Raw genomic sequence first — 16,622 nt, 5'->3', positions numbered from 1 at the left:
GCAAGCAGAGTAGCCTACTGTGGTGGCTCTTTGATGTATTTGAGGGTTGATATTTCAGAGTAGATTACCATGGTAATTACCAACTGCAGGCCATGTGAACAGAAAGGTCTTTCACAAAACCTGATTTTATGGTAATGCACCATCCCGTCACACTATGATCCTTTATTCACAGTCGCATCAAGAACAGACATCAAGTCGACAGATGGAAAGGACTATGAATGTATTGAGTTATTTACTGCACGGGCAGATATCCGATTCTTCATTTAACTCTGACAAATTGTGGGAAGATCTTTCAGGGACTGAAGCTATTTCACAGAGTTTTAAGAAAAATCCAGATTATACAACTAAATAGCAGGCAGGTGTCTGAGCTTCCAAAGCCATCGCATAGTTGTGTTTCACATGATTTGCAGCAATTTACCTACATATTATTGGACTGATAGCAAATGCATAACGTTTAGTGCAATTTTCCAATTCGGCACTAAATTGCACATCAAACACAAATGCCAAATTCTCACTGCAAAAGAGGGCTGGCAATATGATGATTCTGTTGCTTTTCAGTGTCCTTTTAAAGGGCCTTCCGATTAATCCCACACGTTTTAGGGCCTATATCTTTATTATTTCATGATGCATCTGTAAATGCTTATTTTTCTTTATGCTGTGTGTTTTCTTCTAACACAGAAGGTAATAGGTTAAAAGGTTGTCTCTAAATAAACAGCAATAGGTATCAGTGTTGTGAAGTATCATGGCAGGGCTTGGTTTCTGATCCATTATTATTCAACAGGATACAAAGAATTGCACAAACAGTTTCATGTACCCAGGCAAGCAATGTGTTACTCAAGCATAGAAAACCTCATTTGAAACTGAGAACAGTCTCAATGTAGATAGCATTTGCTTTGCAGGGGGGAAATGTCTATACACAGGTTATTTTGAATCCAAACCATACCTGCAAACAGGCAACTTCAATGGGACTTGCAAGCTCACTGACTGACATGCGACCAGATCCACCCATTTGTCAAAAATGGCCCATAGAGGGTAAGCCAGTTCTTGAACTGGCCCTCCAACTGAAAAAGGTTCATCACCCCTGATCTAAAGGTGGCCAGTGACAACTGCAGGTCTCTTGATAGAAGCTGTGGGACAGCAAGTGATTTGATTGACTTGGATTCAGCTGTCTCTGAAATTCAAGTTCATTTCAAGAGTCATTCTATTTTGTTTCAGCAAGTAAAGTGTAACTATTTATACCATGTTGAAGGGCATATAACTGTTCTTTATTGCCACAAAGTAGACACTTTAATTTGAGCACACAATCAATATAGAGTATGTTTACATTATGCAATGCTCATGGTATTTAACGGGTAACTTTTGCTGGCATGCTTTCAATTAATTCCAAGGTGTTGTACTGACATGCTAGCTCTGAGTTTCAGAGTAGCTTTTAGCTAGATAATTGTTGGTGTGTGGGGTAAATTATCTCTAGATCTTTAAGCGTTAGAGAAATTCTGTTCAGTCATTTACTTATACTGCAAAACTCGTATAGCAATCTAGTTATAGCGCACTGAGTTGTATAAACTACCCTGATATAGATAAATGGGTAAGAAACATTAAATCAAATGTGTGCAATAGATGTTTTATTAGTTTAATAAAGGCTTGATAGTAAATTGGGCCAAAGGCAAACTTTTTAAAGCACAGTTGAGTTCAGTAGGAGAGATTTAGGCAATTCCTGTACAGAACACGTCCCCAGACTATACCTTGATTAAATAAAGGTGTGATTCAAAGTATGTGTGGAGAAATAGGATTGTAATACCAAACACCAGCATCCAAAGGCCTAACTATGGAGTACATATGACTAGAATCGGGATGTCTACCTGAGTGGTACTCACTGACCTATTTGGTACATAATACTAATCCATTTGTTTAGTGTTACATGAATAACCAGAAACAAGATGTGGGCTTGCACATCCTTTCCCATTCTCTTCCTTCCACATGGCTGCAAGGAAACCAGAAGCACCGGCTTCCTGTTCTAAGCTTACCAGTGTTTACTGTTGGGGAAACTCTGATTTGTTTCAACAAACCATACTTTAACCAGAGCTTCCTCGCCCTACTTTGGATGCAACAACAAACAAAAGCTTAAAATGGGAACTGAATGCTTCATAGCCATGCAGCAGGAGGAAAGTCCTCTTTTTTCAACTCACTCACATTGTGCTAAACAGAACTGGCCCACTCCCTGCTCAGTTTGAGCCCTCACACCAGGCATAGGCAAACTCGGCCTCCAGATGTTTTGGGACTACAACTCCCATCATCCCTGACCACTGGTCCTGTTAGCTAGGGATGATGGGAGTTGTAGTCCCAAAACATCTGGAGGGCAGAGTTTGCCGATGCCTGCCTCACACATTCTTTTGGTTTTTATCATCTACAATGCTAACAGCCCCAAATTTTCAGCCAAAGAGAGAGCACAGTTACACATGCAACAATCCCCTATCAGAAGGAAAGTGGTCCATTACAGAACATCATGCCTTTGCGGCATATTGTAATGCTCTGTGATTAGACCAAGGCCACATTTGCACTGTACATTTGAAGCAGTATCATACAATTTTAAACAATGATATCTTCCCCCAAAGAATCCTGGGAGCTGTAGTTAAGGGTGCTGAGAATAAGAATGCTGTGCTGACCAATGAATCCTCATCTGTGTATAAAGCAAAGATGACTGTCATATTAGCTTTTACAATTAGGCCCTATCTGCACTATACATTTATAGCGGTATCATACAACAGACATGACTTCTCCTAAAGAATCCTGGGACCTGTAATTTGTTAACGGTGCTGAGAGTTGTTAGGAGACTGCTATTCCCCTCACAGATATCCCATTCCCAAAGGTTTAGCAATCAATCCTGCTTCCCAGGAAACCCTGGGAACTGTAGCTTACTGAAAGGAAAAGCTAACAATTGTAAAAGCAATTATGACAATCATCTTTGCTTTATACACAGACTGGTCAGCACAGCATTCTTATCAATAATGCAGGTTCCTAAAGTAGGATAGTTTATTCAGTGGCGGAGCCACTGGGGGGCAGAGAGCAGGAGGGGGGCAGGGCTGGCGTGCATCCCGAGGGTGTGACACCCAGCGCGGGGAGGGGCAGCCATGATGGCACCCACTGGGATCGCGCTGCCGCGGGCGGTGCTCTCCCCCTGCACTCCTCTTCCTCTGCCAGTGAGTTTATTTACCCCCTCTTCCATTTCTCAAACTACAGTATTCCTATAGTTGCTGTCTAACTTCAGCCTTCTCTGACCCTGGTGCTCTTCAGGTTTTGGACACGTGTGTTGGCTGGGGCTGATGGGAACTGTAGTCCAAAGGGATACCAGGTGCCCAAGTGGAGGGCACTAGGTTCTGGAAGGCTGCCTACCAAGAATATGTTAAAATTCCAGCTCTTCCCATTGACTAACTGCGCAGTCCTATGCATGCCTACTTGGATATAAGCCTCACTGAATTCAGTTGGATTTACTCCCAGGTAAGTGTGTGGAGGACTGCAGCCAAAGGACCAAGTCACACGTTGCATGGAGGGATTGCCAGAGACTGCTCTCAACCAGAAGAGGAAGCCAATCTTACACCTCTTTGATTGCCTTCCTTCTACAATACAAATTTTCCAAACACCTGCTTGTTACATCCACACATTACAGGACTATACTTTAAAACAACAACAACAACCTTAGGTGTACTTTTTTAAAAAAATGTAATTTTTGAAAACGTCCTTAGTTCTACTGCTCTAAAACTCTGTTGGGGTTTTGTTTACTCAGAAGTAAGTCCCACTGGGTTGAATGTAAGCGTGCAGAGGATTGCAGCCTAAAGTCCTGGAAAATAGGTATCTTTGCTCTAGTAGTATCTCATATTGTGGCATTTATCTAAAAAAGACCTCAAAGCCCCTTCTCTCCATGGGCTGCTTTCCAAGAAGGGAGTCTCCCTTCCTCTAGGCATAGCCTGCATTCTTTGTTCCCAGATGTACAACCCTGTATTTAGCTATATGAAAACACACGTTTTGTTTGATTGTAAGCTTTTAACCAAACAATCCAGGGATTCCTTACAAAGCAAGGGCTGTGCCGCGCGTAGGAGAGTAGACTCCCTTCAGAAATGTCTTGGCCACATGAAATTCCACATTCCACTACAGGGGCACAACACCCCGTTCTGCTGAGTCCAAGTGCCTCCACACCTTTGATCGGCGGAGCATCAAATCTCTGATCCTCTGTCTTCTAATCAGTTTCATACAAGCTTCACTCACATAATTGCCTTACAATTTATTAAAACGAGGAGCTGGCTGGACAGCTGCAACAGGACTCATATATTCCGTGTTAAGCGGAATGATTCCCCCCTCCTCCCTCACGGGAGTTATTATTTTCAACAGCTGCCAGATTTAATTGGCTATTAATATATTGGGAAAGTAAAAGGATGGAGAAATGCTTTGCCCATACAAGTTGATAAAAACTATAAATAGGTAAGGGGGGTCATTGCTCATATGATTATGTAATGACGAATGATGTTATATATTAAGATTCAAATAGGGGAAGACTCTCGCGCTAAAAATAATATTTAGAAGATTATTTAGGATGGCCAGCCAATGATCAATGCTTGTTTGTTAAAAATGATGCTCCGGTTAATTTTAACATGAAACGAGGCAGTATTTACCTATCATTTAAATAAACGTGTGTCCTGCCCTTCTGTATTAAAGTACACTTAGGATTTAAAATGCACAACAATAAAATAAGAAAAACAAATCACAGCAGTAAAACAGGAATGAATTAAAAGCAGCAGCCAATTTAAAAACAGTAAGATACAGAACTTAAAAAATAAATAAATTGATGAAATAAAGCTGCCCCCAAAGCTTGCCCAAAAGCAGGACAAGTGGACCTCTCTTAGGAGGACAAGTGGTCCTCTCTTAGGAGGTGGTTCTACAATCTGGGCACCACTATGGAAAAGGACATCCACCCTCTGCAATCTGCCAATGGGGGTGGAGAGGACCTTGGATGCAGGGAGAAATTCCCATGAGCTTTTCTTTGCAGGGAAAAGGTTGTTTCTAAGAAGTTGTGTTGGTACTGATTGCATGGTGGTTATGAGAGGACAGACCCTTATCCCAAAGGACTTAGCATCTAAAAACAGACAAAATGGAAGCAACACTTCAAGTACTAAATTGGATCAGAGAGCAGATGATATGGAAGAGCCCCTGCCAGTCAGAATAGACTGAGCCAGATGAACAAAGAACAAGGCTCAGTATAAGGAAGGCAGCTTCCTATGTTCTTACAGCATGCTCAAATGCTTCTTCATAACTACAACACCCACAATACACCTCCCTGACATGTCAGTTCTCTGTACAGAGAGAACGTTTTGTCTGGAGGAGCATCCACTTGTAATACAAACAGGGTTAACATATCAGCAAGATTTAGGCATAAAGCAGATTTGCATCCCAGGGAGGACTGCTCACCTGCTGTTTGCGCACCTAAGATCAAGTCACAAGTGCCTGTCTCTAGGGACTAGGGGTGCTGGGAGTTTGGAGCCCTCAGGTGCTTCCAGACGAGTGTTTATTGAGGGATCAGTGCTACGCATGCTCTCAAGTTTTTGTTTTTGTTTTGCAGTGTTTAGACAACATCATTGGCATAAAAATGCCAACCTGTATGCCACCCACTCCCCATTTAACCCAGAGTTCCAGGAAAAACTTGATTTTTTTAAAAAAGGAAGGAGTTGTTGCCAACAACCTGTTTGCAATATCTCAGTGGTCCACTTGAAAATGAAGCCTCTGTCTGGAAATAGAGGAGTGTCCACTGGTGTGTGCCTACTTGTTCTCATATCCACCCCATAATAAATATAGCTAGATGAGCTTTTCCACTCTAGAATTATACAACGTGAAAATTCACAGCAGCAGCAGCAATGCTTCTGCTGTATCATATTTCCCCAGATACAAATATTCATTCATTTACTCACTCATTTCTACGTAAACCCTTTTCTGGTCTTGCACTCTGCCTATTCAGAAACTGCAGTCACCTCACAATTGAAGCACAACTTTTGTGGAAAAACTGGAAAACTATGTGCAACAAAAAGAGCTGGTAGTGGTGATGAAATGTGCACGTGAATTGCACAATAAACCGAGCAGAAAAAGTTTCAAGCATACTAGGATTCCTACTTACAGGGACAGTGTTTGGGATGTTACAGGATGCCAGCACCATTCATCCGGTTGCCATTTCTTACTTCTTGTGCTATAGACAAGGGGGTTTAGAAAGACAAAACACCAAGCAAAACCTGGCCCCTTTCATGTGTTGTTCTGGCAGCTATCAACCTCTTTGCTTTTATTTTTATCAGGCTTTACACACGGACACGTTGGCCTTTAACAGCATACTGCAGATTCTTGGCAGGGGATGCATCATATTAATTCAGTGATATGTTTGGTAAAGACCTATGAAACCAGATGCTAGTTTTACTGTATGTGCCACTTGCTCGGTCACAGATACTTGAGAATTGAGTTCATCATACCTACTGTATGATAAATATAGAGAGGATTTAGTTGGCTCCCGGTCAGACTTGCCTACGATTTGCTCTTAGGAAGTCTGCTGCCACCCCCAACTCTCTAATTTTAGATCCCACTCCCCAATTCCACTGTTACTGCTGTAGCCATAAAGAAAGGAGGGGGGAACCACCTCAGAGGCTTTTCAGCAGGTATCCCTAGCTTTCAATTTGCTCTTGTTAAGAAATTTATCTTCTTTTCTCTTTGCACTACTTCTCTTCTTAATCTTCACAATAGCATGTACCATCCACCCAATGTAATGGATAATATACCTATTTTGCAGATAGATAAACTGAGGTCATGACTTGCTCAAAGCCACACTGTGATTCATGGCTGAGGTGGGATATGAATCTGGGACCTTCTGGCATTTAGTCCAATCTTCTGTGCAAGAAAAGTGTGTATAATTACAGTAAGCATTTGAAAAAAGTAGCAGTATCATAGCAACACCTGCACTGGTTGTGTTTTTCTTTTAAAAAATAATAATATACCCTTTCCATTTTACTCAACTGATTTTAAAGAACTGACATAGCAAAAAGTGGCATTTTTATAATAATCAAATATATAACCTGTCATTCTGTAAAAATGGTCACCTGCCCATAAAAGTGATTGGAAAGAAACAAACAAAAAAATAGATTAATTATACTAATGATTATGAGATAATTTGTCTAAATTGCAACGAAATATGACATCAGAGAGTCTCACCATAATGATACTGAAATTCTACAATATTTCCTTAATTTAAAAAAAATTAAAATAAGGTTCTAAGCATGTCAACTGATGCTCTGTATTTATAACAATTGCCTAGGACACATTTTTGAGGATTAAAGTTAAACAGCTGGTATATTTTGAAAGAGTCATCAGAATGCCAGTGACTGAAACATGCTCAAAAGACAGTTTGTATGCATCAGACAGTATGCCTTTGATGGAAACTTTTGTTTCATCAGATTCTCTGCTTCTTGTGTATAGCAAATCAGACATCTAAAGAAGATGGTATCTGCAACAGCCTCCATGATACCCAAAGCCCAAACAACTGAGGATTTTCAATGTCTAAACTAGAACATTGAATTTTGTTCAGAAACTGTGCAACAAGGTATTAATATAAGTGGAATATGACAGCACTGACTTCTGTTAGTTGCTAACTGTGCAGTAGTTTTTTGTACCAGCTGAAGTTTTGGAGCTATATTCATTGCTGGACATTAGAGATGGAGGACAATTGCATTTAGTCTGCATTTTTTAATGAATCATTTTTAAATGATTTGCGCATCTTGCACTAATATTCTAATATAATTTTAACTTATCCTTCTGATTTTGCATTTCTCTGAATTTTACAATATAATTATTGGCTCAAAAATGTAACCAAATGCACTGAGAATGCATGCATGCAGTCATATAAATACTATTTAGATTTGCATTTTTTGATATACAGATAAATGTAGAAACAGGAAGGAACAGTCGTATGAATGAAAACATGCAGAACTGCATAGACTAGAGATAAACTGACCTGCCTATCATTAGCAGACACTGTGCCTGCAGTAGTTGGAGCAAAGGAAGTGCCAATGGAGAAAGAGGCTTTGATCCAGGCTTTCTACCATACCATAATAAGAAGCCTGCTGAGTTTGGGAGCATCTGCTGTATTAAAGATATTGCCATGGATATTTTGTTAATTGCATGCCCTTAAAATAAAATAATTTGGGTTACAGCTCTGATTTATTATATTTTTCATCAACGCTTTGGTGCATGTGCTGCCTCTCTTGCGGTTTTGTGCTTGATGATTTTGAAGCTGCCAAGTATGAAACTTATCCATGACAGAAGATGCACCAAATTGTACATTTGGAGATGGGGTAGATGCTTATAAACATCAGAACGTAATGTTAGCCTTTAGCAGAAGAGCGTGTTTACTTTTTCCAATATGAAACTCATTAGAGCAGCTGTTTTAAAAACTTAGGACTCATCCATATTGTTGTTCAATGCATCTTGAACCTCCATTAATTCTCTGTTGTTCATAAGACATTCCCCTTCAAATCATTGCTTTCCAACACTTTCCCCTTCCTCGATGTATATATATATTTTCATAGCAGGGATACTCTGAAAAAGAGAGGATATAAGAAAGTCCGGACTGAGGGACTGTGGGAAGGCAGTGGCTATTGCAGAATCCGTTTTGCCTTTCCCCTTTAATTAGTGGTAGATTTTCACAGTCAATTAGTATCATTATGTATAGAGTATGCTAAATTCTGATATAGAATGTAGAGAAATGTAAACTAACACTTCCCAGTACCCTTGTAAACTCTATCCTGGAAGTCTTAGCAATGAGGATAACAAAACCACCATGTAATTATATAAATTTTGGCTTTTGCTACCCTACCTACTTCTTTAATCTCACTTTCTATTATCATGCTCTGCTACAGGCAGATCAAACACTCTCTATTTATCTCTTCCAAATCACACATTTGAAATGTCTTGGATATAGCAGCAGCTGAAAACATTGTAATTATCTAGTTATTTCATAAGATTTATCTACCACTTGATTGTAGAAAACCCTCAAAGCCATTTACAAAAAAACCCAGCAAGATTATTAACAATAAAAAAATCAATTAAAACATTTAAAAAAGAAGTTAAAACCAGCAGTAAACTTAAAACACACCAGCATTCTAAATAACTGGGTAGGCTTGTTGAAACAAAAATATTTTTAACAGGCACTGAAAAGAGTATGAGCAGCAATAGTTTTCCTACTGACAATTGATGTTGACTCTTTACCTCTGGAGAACATTTTGCCACATTGTATGAAAGTAATGTCAGGATTGATTGATTGATTGATTGTTTAAAAAAGATACTGTCTCTGGTTCACATTTGATGAATTCCCAGCCTGTCCAAGTTCTGCTTCACAAGTTTTCTGACAGATAGGAAAGGGAATGTACATACTTCATGACAATGAAAACACGGCTAGTCGAATTGCCTAATACTTTTTCTTCTACTGCCTTCTTAACTATATATTTATACCAACCCACATCTTCCCCTGCCAGTGCTTACGTAGACAAAAATGCACCACTGATGCACGGAAAGAAGTACCATCAAAATCTGCAGGGGGTTGTGGTGTGTTGGGACTGAGAGGACGACCACAACTGTCCTGTAATTAACTCAATGGTACAAATTACTATTCTTCATATAGGATTGCCATATTTCAAAAAGTGAAAATCCAGATACAAAAGTTGAGCTTTTGGGGGAGGGGGGCAAATTCGCCAAAAAACAACAACACTTCCAACATGGGTTGTCATATACCCGCTATTTCCAACGGACGAATCCCATATGTGTCCGGGAAATTTCAAACCTATCCAATTATCACGTTGCATGGTTAGCTTAGTATTCATCCTACAAGGAAGTGTGCAGAAAAAGCTCCTTGCTTCATTGCAACTCGTCCCTCTACCCCCTGTGACCTGTTCCTATCAATAGCCAAGTATAAAACCTCCCTCTTATACTTTCCCCCTTGTTTTAGATTTCTGCCACTGTGGGTTACTGATTCTGGCTAGATCCTCACAATGGTTGAGAAAACCCAAATTATGTAGTGCGGAAATGGAAGCGCTGGTGTAGAAAATCAATGCCCTGCATAGTGGTTTAATGAGGAACTTGTTGAAAGAGAGAACTATTAACACAGCAGTGCATAATACATCTAATAACAGGATTCAAAGAGCAGAATTTCCCATTCTCCCTATTGCTGATTTCCGAAGTGATAAAATTCTAAAGGTGTGCTACAAGGACTGCTTTATATCTCCCAGCTTCCACCAGCCCCTGCCGGACTTTGGAGATTGGGAAAGCATTTGTTCAACCAAAGGTCAAGATAAGTATTTGTCATTTGACCCATTTATTACCATAAAGATTGTAAAATAAAGCAAACCTTGTAGGGAAAATAGCCAGGGTTCTATTTTTTCTCAGGGCAGCTGAAGAGCCAAGGAGGCAGGCAGTTAAGGCAAGAGGTAGCTGACCAGAGAGGAAATTCTGAAGAAACCTCATGGCATAAAGGGCTGTGCACCATGAAGAGGGAGGGAAGACTACTCAGAACACCAGCCAAGAGACAGGTTGGATGAAGGAAGTGAAACAATGTACAGAGTGACCTGAAAAGTAGAGTCTGAAGGAAATGGGTGGTCAAGCACGATGACTGACATGTGGGACAATAATGTACACCAGTGTAGTGTAATGGTTAGGGTATTGAACCAGGACCTGGGAGACCAGGGCTCAAATCCCCCCTTGACCACGAAGCTCACTGAGTGACCTTGGGCCAGTCACTCACCCTCAGCCTAAATTACCTCACAGCGTTGTTGTGAGGATAAAATGGGGAGGGGGGAGGGGGCGTACGTGTGCCACCTTGAGCTTCCCGGAGGAATATAAATGAATGAATGAATACTGCAAAGCCACCCTCCCAACAGCTACAGTATGTTGCTTTTGGGAGGGTGGCTCCATGGCACTGTCCCATCAGTCTCCCTGCTCCTGGGTCTTGCTATGGAGCTGAAGCAGAACAGGTGACTGAGGTTCTTTACTATTATTAGCAGGAGGAAAGTTTCAAAAGTGGGTTGTCAAGGGACATGTTGAGTTTCTACAAGGAAAAAAAGTAAGAGAACTTCCCATACTCCCTTGCGTCATTTCCCCCATATTTTCTTGGGAGCCAGTGGAATTTGCTTCAAGTTCTGAGCAAGTATACAGAGGACCAACCCAATTTATTTTATTGTCAGATGCCTGTTGAGAATAGAAGCCAACTCCTTGGAGGCTGAGGTCCCTTCAGCCTCACCAATAAAATAGTTGATTTCCCCCCCCCCCAAGTTGAAGGGAATTCCCATTCAAATGGTGTGTGTGCACGCCATGTCATGTGATTGATTATGCAGGGCTGGGCTTACCAGCCCCCCCATATTTTATTCAAATTGGCACCCCTGCTATTGAGCCATCACCATAAAGCTTTCTATGTGCTATTTTTATAATGAACAGTACATAAAAACGATGAATAAAACTTCATCTATTCATGAGGTCCAAATTCTGACTTTGCTCTCTTGAGTTATCATTTATAATACCAAGGTGAAATTATTTTAACTATGTTATGATATACTTTAAATGCTGACATACCTTGTGGCTATAATTTTGTATCTTCATGTACAAGCAGGTTAATTCCTTGCTGGCACTTGAGAGACCCTTTCAGAGATAGTCTTTAATCTACCTACCTAAGAATGCTGTAATGCCTTCAAGTTTCATTGAGGTGTAGGGCAAGCATGCTCTGCAATTAGCAAATTTCACAGAACAAAATAATTCCCTCTATATTTCATAATCATGTTTTGGCAGAAGTTGATTAGGAGGAGGGAGAAATAAAATGATCCTTCTGTCCGGACTAATTGTGGGAAAGGTTGTACATCTTGTAATGTGAAGAAACCCTGAGTAGATGCTATGGGGAGGAACAATGAATACAATATATGATGTGGAATGGATCACCTTCTTACACAATTATTTATAGCAGATAATATTATGTTCAGTTTTCTCAAGCACTACAATGGACTCTGTCCATTCCATTTACAATATTCTACTAGAATGTTACTGCAAAAGGTTACATCTGAAGGTTACCAGATTAAGTAAATGTTGTGGAATTTTCACACGGGATGTGGCCTGGGGTCACATGATGGAGTCACCCACTGAACCCAAGAGGCTCTGGACAGTAGTGCATGGATGGAAGACACCTGGAAATTCTGTGTATGTCAGCCTATGATGCTTAACGGTCAGTCATGAAGAGGAGAATAATAAAAGTCAGGATTACTGAACGAAAGGGTCTTGGTGAAAACGAGAATGGTATGGTTAATCTAGCAACTCTTTATCCCTAATTCAAGTTCTTGAAAGGCAAAAAGTAATGAAAAATAGAAGGTTACACAAACCACAAAGTAAAATGGCTTCCATTATCTGCTGAAAGGGCTAAGTAGGACCAGTGTGGAAAGGCAGCAGACTTAGGGACTTGTCTACAATATAATTTTCCACAGTGAAAACTTGTGTATGTTGATTCATAAGACTTGGACTGCTTTTGCATTTGTCCACTTTCAAAGAAAAAGAAAAAGCTCCCCAACTATAAAGGGACTGTGCCAAAATGGCTGGTTCCTAAGTTTGCTGATGTCATTTCCCCCCTACTCCTATTGGTGGACTATTTGCTTGCCTGCCACCATCATAGATAATCCTTTGTTTACATAACTTCATGTTAAGGTTCATGGAGAATTGCACAAAGCTCATGAATTGGAAAGATTGCTCAGAGGAATGCATAGTTGTGCAAAACAGAGACCTAACTTCCCCCTCTCCAAGCTAGACGTAAGATTGGCTTGTTTCGATCTAATCTCTTTTTGACAGACAGAATATATACATGAAAGAAGGGGAGAAACACAAGGTGAAATCTGTTTGCCTGTCACACATCTACCACCTAAGTGGCCTAGAAGTTAACTCACATGCCTATTATTCTGTAATTTAGGAAACTATGTTATGTAGTTAACTTGTTTGTCTATCTATAGTGACAGTTCGGTTATATCATAGCTTCACACAGTTATACTTGTGCTCAAAGCAGTTTACAGAAAATAAACAGGCTAAGTCCAATAACCATAATCAAAATAATAATATCACTATAACACAATTAATTAAAAATAAATATATGTCAAAAGATAATTCAGTGAGCAGAGAACTTATCTGATGGCAAACACAGTCTTTCTTAATCCCTTCTTGGAGCAAGCCGTTCAGCTTGCAACAATTGAATGCAGCTCCTGATGGTTCCTTGACCAAGCAAAATCAACTTCCTATAGTCACCTGCTAAGTAATTCAACATCAATTCATGGGGCACCATTCCCTGGGAATTGGGCCTGTGCAAACTCCATAAAGAACTTATGGGGGGACTCTATATGTTTCACCTCTTCACAGAAAAAATATTAGGGTATGTGCATGATTTTGAGAAGACAAAGCTGGGAAGAGAAGGGTTAAACCACCCCACTCCTCTTGCTGGATTTCTGCCCAGCCATAAATCACCCACAGCTGCTTACAGTAGGGGTACTGTTATGTACTGAAGTTCTCACCCTGGGCCAGCAGGGAGATACTGTAGATAGTTTTCACTCAGGTCCACATATGCAAATAATGAATTGAAAGTGACATTCAGTGATTGGATAGTTACAGAAAGTGGTTACTGTTGCTTTGTAGTTGAGCTCTATATAAGCAGGTTGGCTGAACCCTTCAGTTCAGTTCAGTTCTGACCTGTGAATAAACAAGAGCTGTCTGAAGAATCGCTGTGTTGTCTGATATGTTCACCCACAACTTAACAGGTACCCAACATGGTGCCCTGCAGATGTTGCTGGTCTATAACTCCCATCATCCCTTACCATGGTCATGCTGGCTGAGGATGATGGGAAGTGGAGTCCAACAACATCCAGAGTGCACTCCATTGGCTATCCCTAGCTTACTGGATAAAAGAAAGCATTGTGCTCAGATGGAAGGAGGTAGGAATATTATAACATGTAGCTGCAGCCTTAAATCACTATCAGTATTTTATCCTTAATTTGACATTCATTCAATAAACATTCATATCCTTAATTTATTTTAGGCTCTGACCCCAATAAATTATACTTATTTCAAAGTAGCATATATTTTGGACTCTATATAGCATATATTTTGACTTTAACAGTTTGCTCTGAGAAGAGTGGCAAACAAATCCTAATTTTCCACCTCTTGCACAATAGCTAATTAGGGGATACTGTGGAAATGTTATACTGTAGTTCATCTTGGTTGTAAATCCACTCTTGTCCCAAATCTGATATTCTGTCAGTTTAGGCTTGCCAAGTATTGCATTGCCAATTTCCATGGATGTCAATGGAGACTGTGGTTGCTCTCTGAAGCAGATGTTTTAGGATTTTTTCCCTTGCTTTGCACTTCTATAGGTTAGCATGTTCGGACGTGTGGAAGAAAGGCATATTTCTCTACCTTCATCTCAGGGCTATCAACTGTGACCTGGATGTATCCTCAGTTTAAGAGTTCTCACTGGGATTAAAGCAGAACATTAAAACAATGAGTCATGATGGATTTCTGCTTTTATTATGATTTATTGGTGAGCAAGGCCTCCAGACACCGTTATGAAGTGTTTAGAATCACCAGCCTTTCCCCCTCTTCTTCAAAGAAGAATCTCAGTAGTAATAAAAGATGAACTGATTAACCTTCCAATGAAGAGCTGCATGCTCTTATGTTAAATGTACGCTTCTTCAGACATTGATAATACGTTATGAGGCTTTTAGAATGATGTTTAGAACTATAGGATCTATAACAGAACATTGCATGGCAGAGTGCTGCTGTCTAGTATACCAGTCACTCAACTCTGCTCCCGCCCCACAACAGTCAGTCAGCATTCTACAGCCACTGAGCATGCTCAGTCCTGATTGACAATAGCAGTCAGTGGGGTGGCATGAGTGGTGTGTTCACATGTCTTCCCAATTCCAAGCGTTGGTGGTATCCAGAGCCAATTTGTCCGTCTGATTAAACTATGTGCTCCTGTTTACAGAAGTGAAGAGGATGGTTTAAGGAGACAGCATCACTGGGTACTATTGCCCATGCCTATTCAGAGAGTCTCCTGCTAGCTAGGGACGCGGGTGGCGCTGTGGGTTAAACCACAGAGCTTAGGACTTGTTGATCAGAAGGTTGGCGTTCGAATCCCCGCGACGGGGTAAGCTCCCGTTGCTTGGTCCCTGCTCCTGCCAACCTAGCAATTCGAAAGCACCTCAAAGTGCAAGTAGATAAATAGGTACCGCTCCGGCGGGAAGGTAATCGGCATTTCCGTGCACTGCTCTGCTTCGCCAGAAGCGGCTTAGTCATGCTGGCCACATGACCCGGAAGCTGTACGCCGGCTCCCTTGGCCAATAAAGCGAGATGAGCGCCGCAACCCCAGAGCTGGCCACGACTGGACCTAATGGTCAGGGGTCCCTTTACCTTTTACCTGCTAGCTACTAGAAACCGAATGCTCTGCTTCTTCTTCTCTTGTTTACTCACTGGCTTTGTCTCTCTGGCTCAGAGGGAGAGTACCAGCAGACAATTGAGTGCACAGATGGAAATGCAGCCTTTGCTTCTTTGTTCACTCATCTGCTTTTGATCTCTGGGCAATAGTGGGGACTGGCAGAAGAGGAGGAAGTGGGCAACTGCAGGGAGAAAAAAGGGCATCTTGCCCAAGGACAACCCCACCCCTGGTAAAACCTGGAGCCAACACTGCCTAAATGGGCTCTCCTGCTGGTGTTCTGGATGGATACTCTTCTTAAATTAGTTACTAATTCAGGGGAGGCACTGCATATGTGGGATGGGATTTACCATGTTATTTGTTTACTTATTTTCCATACTCAGGAAAAAGCCAGTGCATGAAAGAATCTCTTTGCTGTTGCCCCCCACCTACAAAAGACCCTACTTAGTTTCCCAGAATCACAAGAGTAGGAACCTACTCTGCTTTCGTTACAATTAAAAGGTCAGTAAATAGCATCTCACTACAATTATTAATGCCTACGTTGTGCCTGATTAAATATTAGAAATGACTTCCTTTGAAAACTAATTCTAATATGCATGTAATACATTATGGATGCAATCCTATCCTTACCTGGGAGTAAGCCTCAATGAACTGAATGAAACTTACTTTTGAGTGGACACACCTATGATTCCTCTAAGGGCTCCAATCCTAAACACAATTACTAAGGGATAAGGCTTTAGTCCTACTCCACTTAAATGACCCCCTCAATTCAGTAGGACTTCTGAGCAGATATTGTTAGAATCGCACTGTGGGTCCCATTAGATTTATTTAACAAAATTGCTTGATTGTTAAGAAAGCCTCTAAATTGCTTACAAAAATTCCATAAATATTACTTATGAGTAAATATGTTTAGGATTTTACTGCTAAGTAGGTTATTGTTGAAATTGAACATTTCAGACTGGATACAGTTTTGACTACTCCTTTTGGTTTTTGTATTTGTATTTGTCTGCCACGGACCCTTGACATGAGCAAATCAATCTTATAATGAATTTGGGGGAGGCAACTTTGCTTTAAACACAACTTAGAGAGAGGCTGTTACAGTTAA

General features: G+C 40.6%; 1 protein-coding gene and 1 long non-coding RNA gene across 6 annotated transcripts in view; one reads left to right on the top strand and one right to left on the bottom strand.

Annotated features, from left to right (window-relative positions):
- Positions 1–6,179: 6,179 nt before the first annotated feature.
- The window catches only part of LOC310742458 (uncharacterized protein), a 155,518-nt gene continuing 145,075 nt past the window's right edge, over positions 6,180–16,622 (bottom strand). For all 5 annotated transcript variants that reach the window (XM_083571989.1, XM_083571990.1, XM_083571988.1 and 2 more), the window contains 2 exons: positions 8,033–8,160; positions 6,180–6,226 (listed from right to left, as the gene is read on the bottom strand). In XM_083571989.1, coding sequence (XP_083428115.1) covers positions 8,043–8,160 — 118 coding nt within the window. In that variant the 3' untranslated portion in view covers positions 6,180–6,226; positions 8,033–8,042. The remainder of the gene's footprint in view (positions 6,227–8,032; positions 8,161–16,622) is intronic.
- LOC310742605 lies at positions 6,730–8,078 on the top strand. The gene is made up of 3 exons (XR_014538603.1): positions 6,730–6,869; positions 7,498–7,621; positions 7,958–8,078. It is a non-coding gene; the product is annotated as an uncharacterized lncRNA (long non-coding RNA).

This window comes from Podarcis filfolensis (genome assembly GCF_964270895.1).
Source record: "Podarcis filfolensis genome assembly, chromosome: 9".
NCBI lineage: Eukaryota > Metazoa > Chordata > Lepidosauria > Squamata > Lacertidae > Podarcis > Podarcis filfolensis.
The sequence above is the reverse complement of the archived record's forward strand: the minus strand, read 5'-3'. Positions and strand labels throughout refer to the sequence as shown.